Source organism: Rhinichthys klamathensis, unplaced genomic scaffold (assembly GCF_029890125.1).
Source record: "Rhinichthys klamathensis goyatoka isolate OS25496 unplaced genomic scaffold, OSU_Roscu_1.1 h1tg000410l_1, whole genome shotgun sequence".
Lineage (NCBI taxonomy): Eukaryota > Metazoa > Chordata > Actinopteri > Cypriniformes > Leuciscidae > Rhinichthys > Rhinichthys klamathensis.
This window is the reverse complement of record NW_026606910.1, coordinates 15,368-41,932: the sequence shown is the minus strand read 5'-3', so window position 1 is coordinate 41,932 and position 26,565 is coordinate 15,368. Positions and strand designations below refer to the sequence as shown.

The 26,565-nt window shown below is 40.5% G+C and overlaps 1 protein-coding gene across 1 annotated transcript in view; it reads left to right on the top strand.

The window, feature by feature from the left end:
* LOC130070536 (gastrula zinc finger protein XlCGF8.2DB-like) overlaps nucleotides 1-20,360 on the top strand; it is a 43,668-nt gene extending 23,308 nt beyond the window's left edge. The window contains exons 2-3 of the mRNA XM_056234959.1: nucleotides 15,642-16,370; nucleotides 20,329-20,360. Of these exons, the coding sequence (XP_056090934.1) occupies nucleotides 15,642-16,370; nucleotides 20,329-20,360 (761 nt within the window). The remainder of the gene's footprint in view (nucleotides 1-15,641; nucleotides 16,371-20,328) is intronic.
* Nucleotides 20,361-26,565: the final 6,205 nt, after the last annotated feature.

Here is a 26,565-nt window from a genome sequence, read left to right as displayed (position 1 = left end):
ACTTGAACTTTTCTAAACACTCTACCTACAAAACATATGTGAGCAATATGTCATAACATGTGGCCTCACATCCAGCCTTAGGCCATGTGTCTACCAAAGCGTTTTTAGCCAGCTGAAAATGCTATGGCAATCTGAAAAGGCCTAGCTGTGAGCGATTGTGTTTTGGCAGTGCAGCGTTTTTGTTGTTGTTGTTGTTGTTTTGTTGAGATGCTTTGTTGCTATACAGAATATCTGTGGCACAGTTTACTTGTAACTGATTTCCCTGATAATTTGTATAATACTAAAAATGTTTGTATAGTACGGATGTCATATAGACACGTATGTTCGGAGACCAGAAATATTATTTTTCCATCTACTCTATTTGATGTTGTACAGAAAGAATGTTGTGACAGTTGGTCAGTGTGGTATGTGTGGTCCATTGTGATTGGACGGTCTGGTAGAAAGTGACAGTGATGAGCGTTTTAACCAAAGTTTAACATTCTTTAACTCTCGCCGATCTGTAAAAAATGCTGAGTGGTCAGCGCTTTATAGCCAGATAAAAAAAAATTAAAAACGCTCAGCACCTCGTCACACTCATGGCGTTTTAAAAACGCGGCACTCCCATTGAAAACAATTGAATAAACACACCAGTCACGTGAAAAAAAAAATGCATTGGTGTACACGAGACACAGCCTGTGTCTGCTGCATCTATACCAAAAAATATTGTTAAATGTTGTTAAAAAAAATTTCAAGGCATTTTCAAAGTCTGTCCTTTTAAGCTAAATTAGTCATTGTCAGAAGTGTTGATAAGCCAGACTTGTCACGTAGGTTTACATTTTTGGGGGGCATATTTTGATTCGAATGTGGGCCAAGTTAGACTTACACCCTGATAGCCAATGCTGACTGTGCCATATATTTTCTTAATGTGGTACAAATTGTTATGAATTATATGGGCCATATTTGCCATGTCATATGGGTGGCACTTTCGGCTCACACCCAGATGAGGCAGTGCCACTGTACCATATCTTTGCCAAAACTGGCCCAAATACATTTTAAGATAACTGGGCCTCATTTGCAGCATTATATGTGGGCCACTTTTGGCTCACATCTAGATGAGCCAGTGCCACTGTGCCATATATTTGCCAAACCTGGCCCAAATATGTTTTAAGATAACTGGGCCACATTTGCAACATTATATGTGGGCCACTTTTGGCTCACATCCAGATGAGCCAGTGCTCGATGAGCCATATCTTTGCCAAACGTGGCCCAGATGTGTTATAAGATAACTGGGCCACATTTTCAACATTATATGAGGGCCACTTTTGGCTCACATCCAGATGAGCCAGTGGTCACTGAGCCATATCTTTGCCAAACCTGGCCCAGATGTGTTATAAGATAATTGGGTCACATTTGCCACATTATATGTGGGCCACTTTTGGCTCACATCCAGATGAGCCAGTGGTCACTCAGCCATATATTTGCCAAACCTGGCCCAGATATGTTTTGAGATAACTGGGCCACATTTGCAACATTATATGTGGGCCACTTTTGGCTTACATCCAGATGAGCCAGTACTCGATGAGCCATATCTTTGTCAAACGTGGCCCAGATGTGTTATAAGATAACTGAGCCACATTTTCAACATTATATGTGGGCCACTTTTGGCTCACATCCAGATGGCCCAGTGGTCACTGAGCCATATCTTTGCCAAACCTGGCCCAGATGTGTTATAAGATAATTGGGTCACATTTGCCACATTATATGTGGGCCACTTTTGGCTCACATCCAGATGAGCCAGTGGTCACTCGGCCATATATTTGCCAAACCTGGCCCAGATATGTTTTGAGATAACTGGGCCACATTTGCAACATTATATGTGGGCCACTTTTGGCTTACATCCAGATGAGCCAGTACTCGATGAGCCATATCTTTGTCAAACGTGGCCCAGATGTGTTATAAGATAACTGAGCCACATTTTCAAAATTATATGTGGGCCACTTTTGGCTCACATCCAGATGAGCCATTGGTCACTGAGCCATATATTTGCCAAACCTGGCCCAGATGTGTTATAAGATATCTGGGCCACATTTGCAACATTATATGTGGGCCACTTTTGGCTCACTTCAAGATGAGCCAGTGGTTACTGAGCCATATATTTTCCAAACCTGGCCCAGATGTGTTATAAGATAACTGGGCCACACTTGCAACATTATATATGGGCCACTTTTGGCTCACTTCGAGGTGAGCCAGTGCCACTGTGCCAAATCTTTGCCAAAACTGGCCCAGATGTGTTATAAGATAACTGGGCCACATTTGCAACATTATATGTGGGCCACTTTTGGCTCACATCCAGATGAGCCAGTGGTCACTCAGCCATATCTTTGCCAAACCTGGCCCAGATGTGTTATAAGATAATTGGGCCACATTTTCCACATTATATGTGGGCCACTTTTGGCTCACATCCAGATGAGCCAGTGGTCACTGAGCCATATCTTTGCCAAACCTGGCCCAGATGTGTTATAAGATAATTGGGCCACATTTGCCACATTATATGTGGGCCACTTTTGGCTCACATCCAGATGAGCCAGTGGTCACTTAGCCATATCTTTGCCAAACCTGGCCCAGATGTGTTATAAGATAATTGGGCCACATTTGCCACATTATATGTGGGCCACTTTTGGCTCACATCCAGATGAGCCAGTACTCGATGAGCCATATCTTTGTCAAACGTGGCCCAGATGTGTTATAAGATAATTGGGCCACATTTTCAACATTATATGTGGGCCACTTTTGGCTCACATCCAGATGAGCCAGTGGTCACTGAGCCATATATTTTCCAAACCTGGCCCAGATGTGTTATAAGATAACTGGGCCACACTTGCAACATTATAAATGGGCCACTTTTGGCTCACTTCGAGGTGAGCCAGTGCCACTGTGCCAAATCTTTGCCAAAACTGGCCCAGATGTGTTATAAGATAACTGGGCCACATTTGCAACATTATATGTGGGCCTCTTTTGGCTCACATCCAGATGAGCTAGTGGTCACTGAGCCATATATTTGCCAAACCTGGCCCAGATGTGTTATAAGATAACTGGGCCACATTTTAAGGATTATTTGTCGGCCACTTTTGGCTCACATCCAGATGAGCCAATGGTCACTTAGCCATATCTTTGCCAAACCTGGCCCAGATGTGTTATAAGATAATTGGGCCACATTTTCCACATTATATGTGGGCCACTTTTGGCTCACATCCAGATGAGCCGGTGGTCACTTAGCCATATCTTTGCCAAACCTGGCCCAGATATGTTATAAGATAACTGGGCCACATTTGCAGCATTATATGTGGGCCACTTTTGGCTCACATCCAGATGAGCCAGTGGTCACTTAGCCATATCTTTGCCAAACCTGGCCCAGATGTTTTATAAGATAACTGGGCCACATTTGCAGCATTATATGTGGGACACTTTTGTTTCACATCCAGATGAGCTAGTGCTCACTGAGCCATATATTTGCCAAACCTGGCCCAGATTTGTTTTAAGATAATTGGGCCACATTTGCAACATTATATGTGGGCCACTTTTGGCTCACATCCAGATGAGCCAGTAGTCCCTGAGCCATATCTTTGCCAAACCTGGCCCAGATGTGTTATAAGATAACTGGGCCACATTTTTAGGATTATATGTGGGCCACTTTTGGCTCACATCCAGATGAGCCAGTGCCACTGTGCCATATCTTTGCCAAAACTGGCCCAGATATGTTTTAAATAACTGGGCCACATTTGCAACATTATATGTGGGCCACTTTTGGCTCACATATAGATGATCCAGTGCCACTGAGCCATATCTTTGCCAAACCTGGCCCATATATGTTTTAAGATAAGTGGGCCACATTTGCTGAAACATATGTGGGCCATATTTGGTTTACATACAGATTAGTCATTGTCAATTGTGCCACGTTTTTGCCATAGGTGGCCCATATTTGGTTTGTCATATTTGGGCCATATTTGTTATCTATCACATGGGCCACTTTAGGCTAAGATTCAGATTACACATTGCCATGAGTGCCGCATCTTTGCCTAAAATGGCCCACATGTGATTTACATTTTTTGGCCCATATTTGCCATTTTACATGTGGGCCACTTTAGGCTCAGACACATTTGGTCCGGGCCATAAGAAGGCCACCAGTGCCGAATCATTGCCTGAAGTGGCCCACATCCGTCTGCTATCTGGGAAGGCCCCTCGAGAGACTACTTCTAGTGGATAGACGCGTTGCGTTTGACGGATTCATTTGCATAAAGCTGGGCATCGGCCAGCTTTTTGACGCGCAGCATTTTTTTAAATGAAGCGCCGCCTTCCCGGGATGCTTTGCGGGCGCGTTAAAGTCGCGTGACGTCACCCATAGGAATAAAGCGGAGCGCGGCGCGACTGAAGTGTCGCACGGACAAGTGGATCAGTACCGTAAAGCCTTGTTTATACTCGACGCGTCCGCACGAGCGCGAAGGTGCGCGGGGCAAAAATGACGCGTTCGGTGCGCAAGACCGACAAGACCCCATTTCGCTTGCCTGTGTGCACGGGTTTTTTGTAACAGCAAGCGCGGCGCAGCATCCGAGGATGAACGACTTCAAGCCGAATCTGCCCGAGCCGTACGTCTCACAGCACCGGTCCGGCACCCAGTTTGCGCGTCTAAATTGCAAAGTTTTTTTTTGTTAAGGTTTTGTTTACTGTGTGCGATTTCTGGAGAAGCAAGCCGAGCTGTTGGATCGGCGATCAGCACTTGAAGCAGCACGCGCCGATGCTCACAAGTTAGTGGTTAGTAACTCTTTAACTCCGAGTTCGTCTACTCCGTGTGTTTCTCTGTCCAGAAGGACGCGATCATCTCGGGCTTCATTTACTCCGGCACCGACACAACACAATGGACCATGGATCATGCAGCGGAAGACGCGAGCCAGGACCAGAGCTACTCCTCCGCCCCTCCCGGTCTTCGAGATCTCCACTCGGAACCGCTTCTCCCCTCTTCGCGAGTCGAAACGCGACGACGCCGTGATCATCGGCACGTCCATGGTCCGCCATGTCCGTGCTACCTCAGGTAAAGGTAAGGTGCGCTCTCACTGCTTTCCTGGTGCTCGTGTTCTTGATATCGCTGCACAGGTTCCCGAAATCCTGACCGGGGACGAGCGCGTCGGAGCTGTGGTGCTGCATGCGGGAGGGAGCGACGTCAGGCTGCGGCAGACGGAGGTTCTGAAGAAGGACTACATGAGCCTGATCGAGACGGTACGCAACACAGCGCCTGAGGCAACGATCATCGTGTCTGGACCGCTTCCCACGTACCGACTAGGACAAGAAAGGTTCAGTAGACTATTTGCACTAAATGAATGGTTAATGTCACTGTGTAATGAACAGAAACTGCTCTTTGTAAATAATTGGAATCTGTTTTGGGAGCGACCCAGGCTGTACCGTGCTGATGGCCTGCACCCCAGCAGAGCCGGAGCGGCTGTTCTGTCGGATAATATCTCCAAGACGTTACGCACCAGATGACTAATAAGTCAAAATCCAAATCACAGTCTTTGCTGTCCAAACTTAATTGATATACGTAGTGAAGAACATTATATAGAAACTGTGTCTATTCCTCGTTTAGTGAAGCCAAACAATAAATCTAGTGCAGGATCTAGCAAAAATCTTATTGTAATTAAACCAGAAAATCTAAATATCAGTGAACAAAAAGAATTTCTAAAGCTAGGTCTTCTAAACATTAGATCGCTCACACCTAAAGCGGTTATTGTAAATGAAATGGTCACAGATAATCATTTCGATATACTTTGCCTTACTGAAACCTGGCTTAAACCAATTGAGTATTTCGGTCTAAATGAGTCTACTCCGCCAAGATACTGTTATAAGCATGAGCCCCGTCTGACTGGTCGTGGCGGCGGTGTTGCAACAATCTATAAAGATATTCTTAATATTTCTCAGAAATCAGGTCACAGATTTAATTCGTTTGAAGTACTTATGCTAAATGTTACGCTCTTAGATGTAAGAAAGAAATCCATATTATCTCTAGCCTTGGCTACTGTATATAGACCTCCAGGGCCATATGCTGAATTTCTAAAAGAGTTTGCAGACTTTCTCTCGGATCTATTGGTCAATGTCGATAAAGCAATAATTGTTGGAGATTTTAACATACACGTAGACAATAAAAATGATGCGTTAGGGGCTGCGTTTACAGATTTATTAAACTCCTTTGGGGTCAAGCAAAACGTCCGTGGTCCCACTCATCGTCTAAATCATACACTAGATTTAATTATATCATATGGAACCAATCCAACTGATATAGATATTATACCGCAAAGTGATGATGTCACTGATCATTACATGGTAACGTGCATAATACGTACTGCTGAAATATGTCATGTTGCGCCACGTTATAGACCAGGCAGAACAATCCTTCCAACCACTATAGATAGATTCTCAAATAGCTTACCTGATCTATCTCAGCTGCTCAGTGAACCCAAACAAACAGATGAACTAGAGGAAATGACTAGCAGTTTGAGCACCATTTTCACTAGTACATTAGATATTGTTGCACCAATTAGATTAAAAAAGGTTAAAGAGAAAACTAAAGCACCATGGTACAACAGTGTTACGCATGATATCAAGAGAGAAACTCGTAACCTAGAGCGTAAATGGAAACAAACTAATTTAGAGGTCTTTAGAATCGCGTGGAAAGACAGTATGTCACGTTATAAAAAGGCTCTAAAAACAGCCAGGGCTGAGCACCTCCGCAAACTAATAGAAAATAACCAAAATAATCCAAGGTTCTTATTTAACACCGTGGCTAGACTAACAAATAAACAGACATCACCAGAGCAAAATATACCGTTACAGTTTAGTAGTAATGATTTTATGAATTATTTCAATGAGAGAATAGAAAGCATTCGAAACACAATTATAAATGTACAATCCTCTATGGTCTCTTATGATTCAGCCTCAATTATCGTCCCTCAAGAACAACTACACCGCTTTGCAACGATAGGACAGGAAGAGCTAAATAAACTTATTATTGCATCTAAACCAACAACATGCTCATTAGATCCAATACCCACTAAACTACTGAAAGAAGTGTTACCTGTAGTGGAAGAGCCTCTTCTCAATATTATTAACTCGTCTTTATTCTTAGGTCATGTTCCAAGAATATTCAAGTTGGCAGTAATAAAACCTCTCATTAAGAAACCGCAACTAGATCCAAATAACCTAGCAAATTACAGACCCATTTCAAATCTTCCATTTATGTCCAAAATACTAGAAAAGTTGTATCCGCTCAACTGTGCTCTTTTTTGCAAGAAAATGATATCTATGAAAAATTCCAGTCAGGATTCAGACCGCATCATAGTACAGACACTGCGCTAGTTAAAATTACAAATGATCTACTCTTAGCTTCTGACCAAGGCTGTATCTCAATACTAGTCCTACTTGATCTTAGCACCGCGTTCGACACTATAGATCATAAAATACTCTTGGATCGACTACAAAACTACACTGGTGTTCAGGGACAGGCATTAAGCTGGTTTAGATCGTACTTATCTGACCGTTATCATTTTGTCTCTTTACACGGGGGAAAATCAAAGTTAACGTCAGTAGACTACGGAGTACCGCAAGGATCGGTGCTAGGCCCTCTGCTATTCTCAATATATATGCTGCCACTTGGTAATATTATAAGAAAACATGGAATTAATTTCCACTGTTATGCTGACGACACTCAATTATATATTTCATCACGACCAGATGACAACACTAACTTATCTAAATTGACAGAATGTCTCAAAGATATAAAATGCTGGATGACGCGTAATTTCCTGCTATTAAATTCAGATAAAACGGAGGTATTACTTATTGGTCCAAAAAACTACACACAAAACCTCTTACAATACGACTTTAATATAGAAGGATGCCCTGTTACTTTTTCCACTACAGTAAAAGACCTGGATGTTATACTAGACCGCAACTTGTCTTTCGAAAATCATATTTCATCTGTTACAAGAACAGCCTTTTTCCACCTTAGAAACATTGCTAAATTACGTAACATGCTATCTGTTTCTGATGCAGAAAAGTTAGTTCATGCATTCATGACCTCGAGACTAGATTACTGTAATGCTTTATTAGCTGGTTGTCCTGCATCCTCAATAAACAAGCTACAGTTAGTGCAAAATGCAGCCGCTAGAGTTCTTACTAGATCAAGAAAATATGATCATATAACACCGATTTTATCATCTCTGCACTGGTTACCTATTAAGTTCCGTATCAACTACAAAGTACTACTACTGACCTATAAAGCCCTTAATGGTTTAGCTCCTATGTACTTAACAGACCTTCTTTCGCCCTACAATCCACCGCGTTCTCTAAGATCACTAAATTCAAGGCTTCTGGTCATCCCTAGGATATCTAAGTCCACGAAAGGAGGGAGGGCATTCTCGCATTTAGCTCCAAAACTCTGGAATAGCCTTCCCGATACGGTCCGATGCTCTGACTCGCTGACACAGTTTAAAACTAGACTAAAGACGTGTCTCTTTAGTCAAGCATTCACATAATGCTTACCTTTTAGTCCTCTGCTATGCCAAACGGAAACCGTTTGCCACTGAAACTGCTTAACGCACCAGTGGGGCTCGACAGCCTTATAGACAAACGGGTCGGTCCGTATGGTTGCGGTTGGGTTGCGGAGAGTTTGGGTTGCGGAGAGTTGTGAGATTATGGTTTTCTAACACCTACTCCCGTGTAATGGAAATCATTATGAACATCAGCTATGCTAATTATTTCCCATCTGCCTTTCTGCTGTTATCTCGGGACGCTTGTCCCGAGAAAAATGGCGTTCATAGGCTCCAGTTTGGTATCCTGCCTCTCACGGGGATTTCGGATGCCTCAACGCCTGTGATAAGAAGACCAACGCCTGTGAAGAGACGACTCAACGCCTGCGAAGAGACGACTCAACGCCGGCGATATGTTATCCCCTAAATATTACATGATTAACTAAATGTATTTTTTCCAGGTACTTTCTGATATGCACTTACTGTAAAGCTTCTTTGAAACCCTATGATTGTTAGCCAGAGGAGAACTGGCCCCTGACTAGCCTGGGTTCTCCCAAGGTTTTTTTCTCCATCCAATCTGATGGAGTTTTGGTTCCTTGCCACTGTCGCCTTGCTTTTGGCTTGCTTAGTTGGGGATATTTAATATTCAACAATATTATTGAACTGTGTTGTACTACTTTCATGTTATCACTGTGAAGCTGCTTTGATGCAATCTGTATTGTGAAAAGCGCTATATAAATAAATGTGACTTGACTTGACTTGACTTAATGGAAAGCACATTCACTTCCAGTTGTCTTGCTGTTAATTTTAAATAAACGTAGAGCAAGTAGCTAATCAGTGTCAGCAAGTTGTTCTATAACAGACGACGCTCTGCATACGTCATCTTCTTCATCGCTCTGATTGGTTTTAGGTCTATCCAATTGCGCCCAGATGCATTTGAGCTACGTCCGTTGGTGACGCCCCTTTGGAAATGATTTGTCTATGAAGCTTTTCCAGACCCTAACTCAGTTACAACTGAGAATGGTCTGGTTTTAACCAGGCTAGGGTGATATGGCAAAAAATATTATATCAAGAATTTTTAAGAAAATCACGATTCTTTTTTGCATATTGTTGTAACAAATTAGCTCTATGAAGTATTAATAATCAATAATAACTTGTTATGATTAATTATGAATATTTGGGTCAGTTAATTGGATTAACTTGATGTGGCTAAATTAATATTACAATCAATTAATCAGTTCGTCCAACAAACTCTTTTAATTATTTATTTGTTCTAAGAAAAGGGTATATTCCATGGCCACAGAAAAATAATTATTTCTTAGCATGTACATCGCTTTGAGCATGTAACAAGATCAAGATCGTAAAAGAGACTTTGTCTGCAAGCAGTGAATCAGAACCAAATACATATTGTGCACAAGTTTTATTAAAGGGGTCATTTAATGCCATTTTTGTACAAGCTAATATGATTCTTTAGGGTCTAAATTAAAAGTTTGTAATATACTTTAATTAAAAATTCTCATTAGTATTGTAAGAAAACACTTATTTTACCTGGTCAAAAACAGCTCTGTTTTCAGCACGCCGTTTCAGTGCATATGACTTTAAATGATAATGAGCTTTGCTCACCCCGCCCCTATGTTCTGTGCGTACACCGTTTGTAACACAATAACACAATAACCATAACGCGTTGTTCATTATAAACGTGGGATTACGAATTATATTGAGAACGCCGTACATAGAAAACATGCCGTAATGTACCCTGAGTGTAAACCTTAGACGCATTCATCGTGAAGCGTGCAAGCGATTTGCAAAGATTAATATAAATATTAATATAAAGGTTAATAAAACGTTACACTCACTTCAGTTCTTCTGGAGGTTCAGCAGGAACACGAATAGTTGGTACCGATCCTTTATCCAGGAGCAGCTTCTTAGCAAAACCAGCTTTATACTGACCCTCCTTTATAAAGCAGTCTGCTGAGAAATGATTCGAGCAAACATGAGAGCATTGACGTTGCTCGTGGGGAATATTCCCTTCGAAAACAAAACTCAGCCACTGCGTCTTCAGCGGTTCGGATTTAGGAACATTAAAATGACTGCTGTGTTCCTTATTGCACCCAAGAACAGAACACCACAATCGCTTAGACATATTAAGGCATGTTTTCGTGTGTTTTAGCCGGGTTTTCGCCTGCTAGGTTCTATAGAAATCTGGCACCCTATTGAACGAAGTTAAAACTGAGAGAGCGTGCGTTCACAGACACCAGAATGAACGAGTTCACAGTAACGTTCATCAGGCAGTAATTCAGTACGTTCAGTTCACGTTCGCCCAAACTATGAACGAGTTCATGAACTATCGTTCATTGAACACGTTCAGGCACAACACTGATTACATTTAAATAACCAAAACTACTTCATCTTTTTTATTGTTGTTGTGTCTTTTTGTTTTTGTAAAATCTTTGCACTTTTTTTTTTTTTTAGGTATTATTATTGTTATTTGGGGTTAGGGTGGGGATAGGGTGTTGGTGTTTGGTGAAGGGTTTGTTTGGCAACAGCCAAAAAAAGGAAGTCTTCCCCTATCTGGGAATATTTTGAGCTTAGCTTCCAATGTATGTATGCATTTCTAAAAAAGAAGAAGAAAAAAATACATATTTATTTATTATTTAAAATTGTACTTATTTTATTGTTGTATTTTATAATTGTTGACCGTTGGTGTGTCTTATGTTCAGTCAATGTACATGTACAGTCACTCCCAATCATTTTTTTTCTCCTCACATTTCTGAGGTGGAAACCTTTGTCTTCTGTTGGACAGTGCTGTAGACCAGCACAAACAAAGCTCAAACGCTACTTCTTATGTGATCATAGAAGTGAATAAATACCAGAGACAAACATACAAAGAGCTGAAGATCCACTTGAATACTGGAGAATGCAGAAACATGTCTACCCCATCTATATACATTGGCATTACAGTTTCTTTGTACCCCGGCCTCCTCTGTAACATGTGAAAGAGTGTTCTCTAAGGCTGGGGAAGTACTGTCTAAGTGGAGAAATAGACTCCAACACTGTGAAACAGCTTTTATTTCTTTCTTTCTTTTATTTCACAACGAACCGGGCTTACAGTGAAACTGGCTTCATGTGAAGGGAGCCAACGGGAAGCAGCCGTTCGACACAGGCTAGTTTTCTAGCGACAGTGATGGGTATCGCCCAGCCCCCAACTCTATTTAACATCTGTTCAGCGAGGCACTCTGTGTCAACGCCTAGGAGCAATACCCTCACTTAGGAGGAGCTCACCACCTAGGTAGAGGTAGGAACCAGCTCAGCTCGTGAGAGTAGCCGGCCCGAATTCCAGGCACAACTCGTTGACCGAAAGAGAGCAAGTCCGTACCCACTAGTAGAGACCATGCGAGCAGGAAAACAGTTTCAACATATGCAGCAACATGCAGTGGTTTAGGGGCGGTCTCTGCAGTGCAGTAGCACCAGAGATAAGGCCTAAGAGGATAAAGAGGGTTGCAGGGCTTTCCCTGGCTCCCTCAGGAACCTGACAATCAGGAAGTGCTTCCCATGCTTCTGCATCATGATCCGGCTTGGGCAACGCTGGTCTCCCAGAGGGAGGCAGCGCAGCCGAGTCGTCATCTCCAGAGCCCAGCTCCCCTTCCGATGCTGGGATGTACATCCTGTCCTCTGGAGGGGCCCCGAACAAGACGGCTGGTCGCTCCACCACAGAGTTACCAGCACGCTCATCGGGGAGCTCCACCTTTGCCAGGCGGATTACCCCTCACTGTAATCCTCAGGCCACCCAGCCCAAATGGCACTCCAGGCCTTTTCTGGGAAGGTAACCCAGAAGAGACACTAGAGCGGGGGATGGAAAATCCACCTTCGCGAACAAAGGCGAGTCTCGACCTTAACACTGAGATGGTCGTATTCCCGCAATGGGAACATGACTCATCCACAAGAGCTGCCTCAGCGTGCTTTAAGCCCAAACACATGATACAACTCTCGTGACAGAGGGGGACAGAGCCCTACCGCACCCAGAAATACACGGATGGAATGGCATCTTGAAAAAGACGCAAACGCACCCGTGTTGCTCTTTTAGAAATGGGACCAGTCACCAGTGCCGGAGCACACAGGGAATGACCGTGGCAACACTGAATACAGCGAACTGAAAACAGTGAAGTACCAGCCGTCAACACACACAAACACAGAAATTTGCTTGCTGTTAAAACAGCAGTTGAGAGCTTAAAGCTCGCGACCACCGCTGCACTGCACTGTAGAAACCACCAGCACCGGGAGAGTCTTTACAGAAGAACACCGACACACTCGCTCGTTGAATAACAACAGCACTCTTCAGAGACATCAGAACGATCGGCTCCGAGGCGAAAGGCAACTAGTGCGTTAAACCCTCGCCACGGGGGCGGAGTGTGTGATGTAATCTAATTTCCATTGGCTCGTTCAATAGTACTCGAAGACGATTAGCTCCCTGGTTTGATCCCCATTCAGTCGACGTCGACTACGTCTGATGTTCTCGACTTAAAGGGAACGATGAATGAGATTTTGGCCTTGAATGGGTCCACTCACTGTCTGAAGTATCACAGTCTGAATTGTCACTGTCCACTCTTTGACACTCAGGTGAACTTTGTCTTCTTCCAGATCGATGGGTGAACGATCTATCTTCGGCACGTCCATGACTAGAACTTTCTGTGACAACATGTGCATCTCTCTCACTGACTGTAAATAACCCTCAGTTATTTTAATTAGTTTTGTGCATTAATATATTATTCTGATATTATCGTAATTCTATATTTCTTAATATTAGTTATATTCTTAATATTTGTTTATTATATTTTGGAAGTTTGCTTTGCACTCTTAGTTATTTAACCTATAGAGACCTATAGATTTTGAAAGGCGGCTTGCCGGAAATGCGAACAGATCGCTCGTGCACAGGAAGCGCGCATACACAGAGATTGCTGATAGACGGAGACACGGAACCATGCGGTCACGGATTCATGGATGTGAATTATATTATTAAAGGCACACCACGGAACTTTTGGCCACTAGTGGCGCTCGACCTGTAACTTTCACGTCTAGCGTCCCTAGAGGCCACAAGCTCCGCAGCACTGTCGCAAAAGTCAACAAACAGTCAACCGGTCAGCCCATAGACAGTGGGTCAGCCTCCCGTGTCTTTAGATTGTGTGTGCTTGCAGTGTTTGAGGCGGGCAGCCTTGCCGCGCTCGATTCCCTTATAGCAGTCTGCTGAGAGAGAGCGAGCGGGGCGAGCCCCGTGGGGCTTAGTGCTAACATGTCTGTGAGTGAATGTGGGCACGGGACGGCGGGCACATTTACTGCACTAAAAACACCGTCGGCCTGAGCTGAATGTAACTTATGTGTGTTGGTTTCGTTTTACAGAAACCGTGGGACATGTTGTGTGTAGTGTTTGTGGGCACTGAGTCGTGGGCACGTTCACTACATTTAATGTACATTTGACATGAGTCGACTATTTGTGCGAGCCCTGCACTGTGGCGGGCTGTGTTTGTGTGTAGAAATGAACAATGGGCTGTGGGCATTTTATTGCACTCATAACACCATCGGCTGTGGCCGGAATACCAGATTCTACTTATATGATTTATCTGGGTCACCTTGGAAACGGCATTTGCGTGCAGGCAAGCGTCAGCATCGGTCGGGCACCCCTCCTCCTCCTGTAGCTCACGCCAGCGAGCGAACGCTGGACCAATGGTGATCCTCGTCCTGGCTTTTCATTTGTCACTATGCTTTTTCTTTTTTTAAGTGTCCTCTGACAAAACCTTTGCCTTCTTCCTTGTAGCTGTTGGTTCGGCCATGACGAAAACATACAGACGGCAATCAAACGCGAGTTGAGCACTCACGTCAGAATCTGAGGAAGTTGTGGGTGGTGGGGGAAGTGACGTATGCCGTAAAGCGGTTGAATTTTGTAGTTCTTTTTGTGCTCGGGTTCCTACCCGAAACCCGAAGTTACATAGTGCCAGGAAAAGCGATACAGACACCTTCAGGCTACAGCAGAGGTGTTATTCAACCTATTGTAAGTCGATGTACCATCTCAATGGGTTTTTGGTAATATATTATAAAGGTTGAAAAGTTCCACAGTGTGCCTTTAAGGCAACTTTAAAGTTAATTTAGGCATCTAGTCGCCGTTTGTTTTTATTTTAGTAGTATTTGTTTTGCATCTGTTGTTTTAGCACCTGGTTGGGAAGGAGTACATGGTATACTTCATGTATATTTATGCACTTGTATATCTTGTCTTTATGATTGTTTTATATATGATTGTTTGATTTTTGAGCAATTTAAGGCGTTTATGATAAATGTTAGTATTCATTTAGTAATTTTGCTATATTGACTACTGGTTTTTGTTTAATTTTTATGAACGTGAATTATTTACATATTCCAATAATGTTAATTCATCTGTTCTAGCTCTTACGGTGTTGTGAAGGTGTTGTGAAGGTGTTACGGACAATAAACAGACAACATCAGTGAGAGAGCGACTTTTCTTTATTCAACCGGGCTGCTACACTGACTACTTCGTCCCGATCAGATTCAGAATTATCAAATAATGAGTGATCGGACTCCGAGTCCATCAACACCTCCAGTACTTGATCAGCCGTATACCTCTGCATGTCTGTGTGATATTTTGACCTACATTCTCACTACTCCACTCCTTCACGTTTGAGACGATCGTTTCTTTGATCAAAAAGTTCTGTACTCTTTCAGAACATGTGCACGGGTCTTCCTTACCGTATACCACCTAAAGTGGTACCACCTACTATTATTGTTCTTCTCATTAAATAAAATATTGATACAGAATATTACACTATAGCATTTTATTCAGGGCTCGCCAGCAAGGATTGCCTGATGGCCCCGGGGCCAGCATGAACAAACTGCAAGGCCCATTTCTAACCACACTTGAGACAGAGTCATAAATTTTAATTTAATCCAACTATTAATTAAAACAAGTTATGATTCATTATTAATATTTCTTTTGAGCTAATTTGTTACACTACATTAGAGCAAATATTTAAAAGAATATTTCATGATTTACTGAAAATTTTTACTTTTTAACTTTCATTTCAGACCTGACGGTAGAGATTAAGAAGAGTGAAGAACTGGATGTAGCGGAGGAGGAACATCGTGTCAAAACTGAAGAAAAACCTTTGAGTTGCTCACAGACTGGAAGTAAACTTGTGCTGAGAAGAGCCATCAAAATTTTCACTTGCTCTGAGTGTGGAAAAAGCTTCCCATACAAACAACGTCTTAAAGATCACATGAAAATCCACACTGGAGAGGAGCCACACAAATGTGATCAATGCGGGAAGAGTTTCATAATTAAATCAAAGCTTATGTATCACATGAAAATCCACACTGGAGAGAAGCCACACAAATGTGATCAGTGTGGGAGGAGTTTTACACTAAAAGGAGTTCTTAAGGAACACATGAAAATCCACACTGGAGAGAAGCCGTACACATGTGATCAGTGTGGGAAGAGTTTCAGATTCACAAGTTCATTAAGAGTACATTTGCGTTCTCATTCTGGAGAAAAACCATTTAACTGTAATCAGTGCAGTAAAAAATTTCTTTTGGCATGTTCCCTGAAGAAGCACATGAATGTTCATTCAAAGGAGAAGCCTCACGTGTGTTCTTTGTGTGGAAAGGGATTTTCATTGGTGAACGGTTTAAAATTACACCAGAAAAGACACAGCGGTGTGAAGAATCATGTGTGCTATGTTTGTGGAAAAAACTATTTTACAGAGGGGGTACTGAAGCAGCACCTGAAGAGAAGCTGCACACAAAAAAGAACCCTTTGTAGTGTTACAAATGTATTAAATGTTTAATTTAGGTTCCAATACAATAGTATTTAAACTGTACACCAGTGCTGTGTACTCGAGACTCGGACTCGGTCTCGGACTCGGTCTCGAGACCATATTTTAATGGTCTCGGTCTTGTCTTGGACTCGTGTGCATTTTGACTCGGAATTGACTCGTACTCGAACATATTAGGACTCGGACTTATTCCCGAGTCCACTTGAGTCCCATTCAAAATATGTCATGATTATTACTGTATGTTAATATTTCTTTAAATTGTTGTTTGATTGAAACTGTAAGACCGTAAAACTTGTTGAAGAGACAATATCTGACCACATGGTCTATTGAGACAAAGGACCTTGGCAAATTAACATTTGGCTTCCCCCCTCTTCCCCGGAGACAAAGGTCTCACCTCTGAATCATCCTAATCTACATGTCTTCCCCTCATCCCCCACTCCTTCCCCTTCATACAGATCACCTAAAACACACATACGAATATATGTATGGTTTTAATGTGAATGAGTATCATTAAGGATTGTGTTTAGTATCATTTTAAAGGTCTCAGGGTGGCTGGTACGAGTGTCTCATTCCAAAAGAAGTAAAACAAAAGGTAATAAGGTTATTAAGAATATAGAAATATCCTTCACACAGAAGGGTTTGTCTCGGAGTTAACACCTTCTGGCCTTTTGTTTGAATGCAAATTACAACTAAGCAAATGGTTACCTACCAGTACATTTCCACTGTGAATACAGGTTTACATATGAAATGAGGTCTGGCTATTTAATGGAAGGCAGCAAGGGATCGTGGCTCTTTCTGTATCTCAGATAGCCCGTGAATGCTGAGTCGCCGAGACTCAGCATTTCATGTATTTCATGTCGGGTAAAAGATTTTCCTCTTTGTTCTAGAACATTTGATGATTTGCATTGATTATCTTTCAATTGATTATGGAATTATTATAATACATTTACCTGACATAATAAATTGTTATATTTGATTATTCTAACAGACTTTGACTTTATTTTCATTGGAGTTAAACCGAATAGTCAAACATTAACGTATACTTAATGATGCACAGATATCATTAAAACACTTTCATTCTATGGAGTCAGATGAAACGAGTTAATACATTTAAGACAAAAAGTATTGCATTTAATTATAAATCCCTCTGCCATTGGAAGAGATGGAACGCGCGTTGAGACCTTCACCGCTAATTTGAATGCCGGCATTGGATCAAATTAGCCAGCCTTACAAAACGTCCAATGATTGCTGACTTTCTTGTGCGCAACTGCACATGACTTGAGACTATAATGTTCGCGGCGTGCAAATGCAGCAGGACCCAGGTCAGATGTGATGTGGAGCCTCTAGCTCAACTATGTATTGAAAATGTCTGCCTTATCATCCATAATTCAGTTTGCATATAAGAGCCACACATAATTCGTGTGCAGTAATGTTATGTGTACAAGAGCACTTACTGATTGTAATAATTGTAAGTCATAATTGTAATAAAATTACCTTTACACCACCTACTATGTGGCCTTTTTACCATTACAGTGTACACGATTCCATGGTATATTTGATTTACTGTTTGAGTATGGTGCCAATTTTATTGTTACCACCAAATATTTTACATATTCTTGAAGATATCTTTAGGTCTGGTTTCAGACCCAACCTTACGTTATCCAACCTCTCTGGCCTCGGTCTCGACTCGGACTCGACTCTCTTTGGTCTCGTTCTCGACTTGGACTCGACTCTCTCTGGTCTCAGTCTCGACTCAGACTCGACCCTCTATGGCAGGGATAGTCAACTCCGGTCCTGGAGGGCCACTGACCTGCAGAGTTTAGCTTCAGCCCTGATAAAAACTCACCTGCCTGTATCTATCTAGTAATCCTGAAAACATTGATTGCCTTGTTCAGGTGTGTTCAATTAGGGTTGGAGCTAAACTCTGCAGGACAGTGGCCCTCCAGGACCGGAGTTGACTATCCCTGCTCTATGGTCTCGGTCTCGACTCGGACTCGAGTGAGCTGGTCTCGACTACAACACTGCTGTACACAGTGTTTTCCATTTTGAGGCATAGATGATGAGATTTAAAGAAGATTAAGTCAAGCAATCCTGCTTGCTGACATCAACCTTTTGTCACTTCTCAAATTACAGCTGGGCCTTTGTCTCTATGATAATGTTAAGGTTTGAGTGATCTAATCAGGCTGATTGGATCACCATCTATACATGACACTGTTATGCTGATGCGATCAGGAAATCTCTGCAAACGAGCTGACTCATATACACGCCCCCTTTATGTAAATCCCTCCCCCTTGGAATGTATATTTAACTACAATGCATACTGTTTGAGTCAGACTTGACTTGATGACTGCAGCTACCAACATCTGGTGTTCTCAATAAAGAATCCTGCTGAAGATACAACCAAGTCTCCTGGTCTTCGCTTCTGAGTTTCCTACACTTTAGAAGAAAACAACAAGTCCTCCAACCCATACGACCATTTAGGTCGTTTGTGACTACCTTCAAATACGACACATAAGAGCGTTTCCTAAATTTGCGCCCCTACCGGCAGCTGGAGATATGGAGAAATGCATTATAAACTTTGACTTTCGCTTCAATGCATTATGGTTTTTTTTTTATCTACCTGCTAACGTTACCAGTTTACGTCAAACTCTCCCAGCTATTCAAAGTAGTTTATTGCTATAAAAATATATCTTTTTGATGACTTCATCACGCGTACAGGTAGGGTTTCCATCCGTATATAGTCCCGTGTTTATGAATTAAATGATGTCGTGTTTCAAATCGGTATTTATATTTCAAGCTGTGTGACGTTCATTCAAACGGACGCCAGCATTATAAAGTTAGTTTTCATTGTGACATTCAAACATTGAAATTTGCCTGTGTTGGGAAAGGTATCATGCAAAAAGTCCACACATTTACTATGTTTTACCAGTAACTGTCGATCCTATGTCATGTGTAGTAAAAGCACGTTATACCATGCTTCTTCCACCGTAACTGTAACCACGGTAACCACACTTACAATGCTTTTACCACAGTAACTGTGTTTGTATTGTGTACTATTGTAGTTAAAGCACAGTAACACAAGACTTAACATGTTTTTTTTTTACCAGTTACTGTAGTTGTAATGTGGTATTTGTAATTAAACACAGTAATTTACCATGATTTTACCACAGTCTGTGTTTTTACTGTCTACTATTTGTAGGTAAAGCACAGTAACCACAGCACTTGCCATGGTTTTACCACAGTAACCACAGTTTTACTGTGGTATTTGTAGTTGAAACAGTAACACAACACTTACCATGGTTTTACCACAGTAACCATAGTTTTACTGTGGTGTTTATAGTTGAAACAGTAACACAACACTTGCCATGGTTTTACCACAATAATCACAACACTGGCCATGCCTTTAATACCTTTTTGTAATGTAATTGTAATTCAATATTCTTTTGCTGTCTTGCAGTTACTTCAGATCACATACTCCTCCATCTCCATCTCCCACAACAACCTTTAATCCAACAGCTCTTTTAAGAGGCCATCTCTCGCAAAAACTCACTTTCTGTCTGTCTCTTGTCTCTCTCTCTCTCTCTCAGTTTTTTTTAACTGTAATTAATTTACACATTTTTTTGCTCTCTTTCTTTCTCTTCTTCATCATGGAATATTTTTAAAAATCAAAATTTGATCAATTCTGTCAGAAAGCTGCTATTAACAGGGAACTTGAACTCAAAGCTCCCAGTGCTGATCTTGAAGAAGCTGCCAGGGAGGCTGAACAGGTCCTTCAAATTAGGTAATGTTGAACACATTTAGTTATAGTTGATTTGCTTTAATGAATGTATCCTTATTTTATGTTTTATTAACTCTCCTTAAAGTCATTCCTCTCAAATAATTTGGTCACGGATCATTTTTAACACACTGTCTCAACATGTCTATATTTCTCTTTGTTTCAGCTGAAAAGGAAGTGCTGTCAAGGGCTTGTTAAACCTGTCTTCGTGGAGAGGGATGAATTCGGCCATCTTGTGTGTTTATGGAGAAGGAAAAAAGCTGCAAAGGCAAATGTTTCCAATGGTATGTCTGTGTTGGTCTTAACCCTTGATTGAATATTACTGCAGTTACATTTTGCACAGCATTTGATGTTTCTTAAACTTTGTTTTACATACTACACTACCCCATCAGTAAGAACCCACAATAAAGCGTCATGTTGATGTAGTAATAGTTCATACAATTGACCAAGTCAGGAAATTCATATGATATTGTGCAAGTGCACTCGTACAAAATTCTATGACTTTTACTCCAGCTGCTGTCATTGGCCATTGCCTCAACTCTCTTGCAGATTGTAAGTAGTTGGACCGTTTATATCAGAAAGTTCATATCAAATCCATGGTATTCTTTATTAACCTTTACATATTGGCGCCGTCTCTTCTCGTACCAACAGTACATGATATCTTTCCACATGTTGATTTTTATTGACCACATCTGTTTAAGAAGCTAGAGTCTGGAAATGCTAGTTTAACAAGTTACGTGACACATCAGATCTTCAAATAACTTGTCCTAATCAGATCACTTAAACAATTAGTTCACCCAAAAATGAAAATTCTGTCAGTAATTGCTCACCCTCACCCTCATGTTGTTCCAACCCGTAAGACTTTCATTCATCTTCAGAACACAAATTAAGATATTTTTGATTAAATCTGAGAGCTGTCTCACTCCTCCATAGAAGCTAAGGGATCGAAACTTGCCGGCCTAGAAAGTTAGAAAAGACAATGTTTAAAATAGTCCAAGTGACTACAGTGGCTCAACCTTGAGTTTATCCAGCGACGAGAATACTTTTTGTGCGCAAAAATAACGACTTATTTAACTCTTCATTTTCTTCTCTGTGGGCCTCTGAGTGAGTTTACGTAGTCTACGCTTCTGTGTTGTACGTCAGAACGTAGGCTCGCTATTGGCCGACGCAGGTCATGTGTGTGATGCGTGTGACGTACAACACAGAAGCGCTGCGCTGTTACACTACGTGGCTCACTCAGAGGCCCACACAGAAGAAAAGGAAGAGTTGAATAAAGTCATTATTTTTGCTTGTTTTTGCACACAAAAAGTATTCTTGTGGCTTGATAAACTTATGGTTGATTGACGAAAGTCTTACGGGGTTGGAACTTGGAACAACATGAGAGTGAGTAATTACTGACAGAATTGTCATTTTTGGGTGAACTAACCCTTTAAGTTCGTTCATCGCACCAAGAACAATAACTATAATGATAAATATTCTAACATCCACAACAAACGGACGATAAAGTTCTGTTTATTATCAAAAGTGCGTGCTGTGGTAATGTTGTCTGCCATTTTAAGTGCTTAAGCTTTTTAAAGTCGAGTAGATTCTGATTGGCTGTCAAAAATTTTATAGTTCATCAGCTGGAAAAAAACAAAATTTCTGAAAGTGATTCCAATGAAATTGTTCCTCTGTGTCGTTATATGTTAAATAGCTGCAGTGTGGGCTCATCCTTTGTGTGAAGAGGCCTTTAAACTGCTTACAACAATATTGGCAGCAAGTAATCACACAATAAATTTGAAACCCGGAAATCAACACCAATAGAGTTCATTTCAACACTTTAAAAGTGTATATATGGGAACCACCCACAAAGTGTTAGTTCAACACTTTCAAAAGTGTGGCCTCTCGCAACACCGACACAGTGTTACAATGTTAACACTGAGTGTAAAATATTAACACCAATGCAGATAACAACAACACTGTTACAGAGCACTTAAAATTCTACACTGTTCTGGTGTTGACCCCATCCTGGTGTTGATAGAACACCTTTTTACAAATAAAAACACTGTTTTTCTTATTAAGGTTCTGCATTACCTACTTTAAAGAAATGTAAAATAAGATGACAAATCATTTAATCTGAAAAGAATAAATTCACTTTGAAATAAACACATCACTCAAAATATAATACTCTTTCAAAACTTTATTTCAAAACAATCCAGAAAGTTAAATTGTAACCTTAGTCTGGGATTATATTAGAATTCTGTATTCATTGTGTAAGTCCGTCTAATTCGATCCAATGGCGGTATCGATTAGAGGTGAAGGTCACATGCGTGTTCCGTCTCTTCCAATGGCAAAGGGATTTTTAATTAAATGCAATACATTCTATCTTATGTATTAATTCGTTTCATCTGACTCCATAAAATGAAAGTGTTTTTCAATGATATCTGTGCATCTTTAAATATACGTTATTATTTGACTATTCCTTTTAACTCCAATGAAAATAAAGTCAAAGTCTGTTAGAATAATCAAATATAACAATTTATTATGTCAGGTAAATGTATTATAACAATTCCATAATCAATTGAAAGATAATCAATGCAAATCATCAAATGTTTTAGGATTAGAGAAATAGATGCAAACCCAACATGAACTACATGAGCTACCTCATGGACTATCTGAAATACAGAAAAAGCCACGACTCCTTGCTGCATTCCATTAAATAGCCAGAACTTCTTTTCAATGGTAATTTGCATTCAGGTTACACCTTATTTTGGGGGTAGGGGAGAAAGGCCATTTGTCCACCTTTCTTTGTGTGCCAGTTTCTCTAAACTTCTAAAAAACCTTATTACCTTTTGTTTTACTTATTTGGAATGAGACATCTGAACCAGCCACCCTGAGACCTTTAAAATGATACTAAACACAATAATCATTCACATTAAACCATGTATATACTTGTGTGCGTTTTTTAGTGTTACTGACTGAGAGAGAGAGGAAATGTAAATCAGGTGAGACTGCGTGAGGGGGAGGTCGAATGTTCATTTTCAGCAAGTTCCTTTGTTTCAATAGACCATGTGGTCAAGACAGTTTCTCCAACCAGTTTTCCAGTCTTACAATTGTAAAGTTAAAAATTAAGGCAAAATGCAAACAGTTGTTTTAAAGGGGTCATATAATGGTACATGCACTTTTACAAGTTGATTGTACTGAAATGTGTGTTGGCAGTGCCTGTACACAACCATCATATAATGATAAAAATCCATCCAGTGTTTTTGTTTTAATCTCCTTATATGTTTTCCCCTGCCTCAAATTGAGCCGTTCGTTTTTGTGACGTCAATAAAACGGATGCCCCTCCCGCGATTGTTGATTGACTGGAGTGTTTCAACACAGACCCGCCCTCGCTCGTCCTGTCAATCATAGTCCGCGCGGATCGGCGCGGTCATTGTTGATATGCTGGAGCACTGTCTATGTGTTCTGTTCTTGGGTGCAATAAGGAACACAGCAGTCATTTTAATGTTCCTAAATCCGAACCGCTGAAGACGCAGTGGCTGAGTTTGTTTTCGAAGGGAATATTCCCCACGAGCAACGTCAATGCTCTCATGTTTGCCGAATCATTTCTCAGTGGACTGCTTTATAAACGAGGATCAGTGTAAAGCTGGTTTTGCTGAGAAGCTGCACCTGAATAAAGGATCGGAACCTATTCGTCTTCCTGCTGAACCTTCAGAAGAACTAAAGTGAGTGTAACGTTTTATTAATCTTTATATTAATATTTATATTAATCTTTGCAAATCGCCAGCTGCACGCTTCACGATGAATGCGTCGGTTTACACTCAGGGTACATTACAGCATGTTTTCTATGTACAACGTTCTCAATATAATTCATAATCCCACGTTTATAATGAACAACGCGTTATGGATATTGTGTTATTGTGTTACAAACGGTGTATGCGCAGAACAGAGAGGCGGGGTGAGCAAAGCTCATGATCATTTAAAGTCATATGCACTGAAACGGCGTGCTGAAAACAGAGCTGTTTTTGACCAGGTAAAATAAGTGTTTTCTTACAATACTAATGAGAATTTTTAATTAAAGTATATTACAAACTTTTAATTTAGACCCTAAAGAATCATATTAGCTTGTACAAAAATGGCATTATATGACACCTTTAACAAACTAGTTTATTAACGAACAAGCCCCTTTACATCATAGGTTAACTTTTAAAATAAATGAAGGCACAATATAGGCATTTCTGTCATCAGAATTATATGAAAGCTGCTTATCAAATGGTCCATAATACTTCAAGTCCTGTACATGTCAGTGAATGTAAGTCCTGTGTCAGTGAAGTTGATTCAGTACCTTCGACTTAGCAACAGTACAGCAACAACATTCAGCAGATGAAAAAAGGTTGCAGAATATGAGTGGATCAGTTGTGTCCAGTTGCTAACAGTAAAGTTCAGTGCATAGTTGTTTCACAGAGCAGGAAAGGCTGTGCAGATCCAACTTTCTCAAAATCCTGGAGTGCTGGTTCCCTAGACAACACAAAACCAGACCAATTACAATTAATACCATTTGTATTTTATAAATACAGCAAGTGTATGGTGGATAAAAAGATCAATCATCTTAGACTTTCGTGACTCAAACAATAAACTATTTTGGATAGATTAAAGGGATAGTTCACTTTAAAATGAAAATTCTGTCATTATTTACTCACCCTCAAGTTGTTTCAACCCTGTATGAATGTATTTCTTCTGCTGAACACAATGGAATATATTTTGAAGAATGTCAGTAACCAAACAGTTAACTGGTCCCATTGACTTCCATAGTATATTTTATTTCTTACTATGGAAGTCAATGGGATCAGTTAACTGTTTGGTTACTGACATTCTTCAAAATATCTACCATTGTGTTCAGCAGAGGAAAGAAATGCATACAGGGTTGAAACAACTTGAGGGTGAGTATATGATGACAGAATTTTCATTTTAAAAGTGAACTATTCCTTTAAGACTTGAATTTACTGATTTCCAAGTAAATTAAAGACTTAATTCATCCAAAGTTTTAATTCTGTCATTAATTATTCACCCTTATGTTGTTCCAAACCAGTTAAGAGTTTTGCTCATCTTCGGAACAACTAAGATATTTTTTATGAAAACTAAATCTTTGTCCCTTTGTCGACAGCCTATTCAACTATCACTTCCAAAGCCATTAAAAGGTATAAAGGAAATCATAAGTAATCCATGTGACTCCAGTGGTTTAACCTCAATTTTACAACTTTTTTTACGACAATTTTAACTCATCTTTATTTACAAAATATCAATCTACAATGCACGTTAACGCAACATCTGCTCTCGCATCAACAATATGCACGAGTTGAAATGTTCCCATGAATGCATGTTGGAAATTAATATTTTATAAATTAAGTGGTAAATGTTTTTTTTTTTTTTTTTTGCAGCACTTGCGTAGTTTAATAAAGTTTATGTTAAACCACTGGAGTCACATGGTGTTAATGATGTACATTTATACCTTTCTAGGGCTTGAACGTGGAGGGACAGGAAGCTCTCAGATTTCATTAAAAATATCTTCATTTGTGTTGTGAAGATGAAAAAGTCTTAGATGTTTGGAACAACATGAGGGCGAGTAATTAACGACAGAATTCCCATTTGTGAGTGAATTAACCATTTAAGAATAAATTAAGTCACGCACCTTAAGAAATCTCACTAAATAGTCAGAAGCCGGAAGAATCTGTGTTCCCTTCTTGTGGCTTTGTGATGTTCGGGGCAGCTGGGCAGAGATTTCCCATCAGTTGAGTCTAAAATTAAACAGCAAGAAAACCTTTACCGGTCAAATCATGAAAACAATTGGTTTGAAATCTCATTTTAAGTAAAAAAGAAAAAAGATTTACTTTTGTAAAGTAATTTGACTGGACAAATTCAAAATGAGTGTTATGAAACAAATAATATCTAGTTATCCCAAATAGCAACAAAGCTATGATTATTTTTTATGTTTGTGCCTCATATGTTATCTGTTAAATCTTACCATCATCACCAGGTTCAAGTCTGTATAGTCTTCAAAAACCAAGCCTGGTTAGCCTTAGCCACTTGGTGCAGCATAGAAATGCTCCTAGCATTAGCAAACACAAATAGCAAAATTTAATCATGAAAGCATATATCAAACATCAACCAAAAGTTAATCTGATAAAAGCACTTTGCATAAATATTTAATCTGAAATAATTACTTACCCATTCTAAGAAAATTGGTCCTCCAAATAAGGAAATAAAGTGACAATTTCACATGCATTGTTGGTTGCAGTTTGTGGAGTCAGAGCCGGATTATCCATAAGGGCACTTGGGCCAGTGCCCAGGGGCACCAACCATTCACAACCACTAGGGGGGCACCACATGACACAAGCTTTAAAAATATTTTTCGTAAATTGTT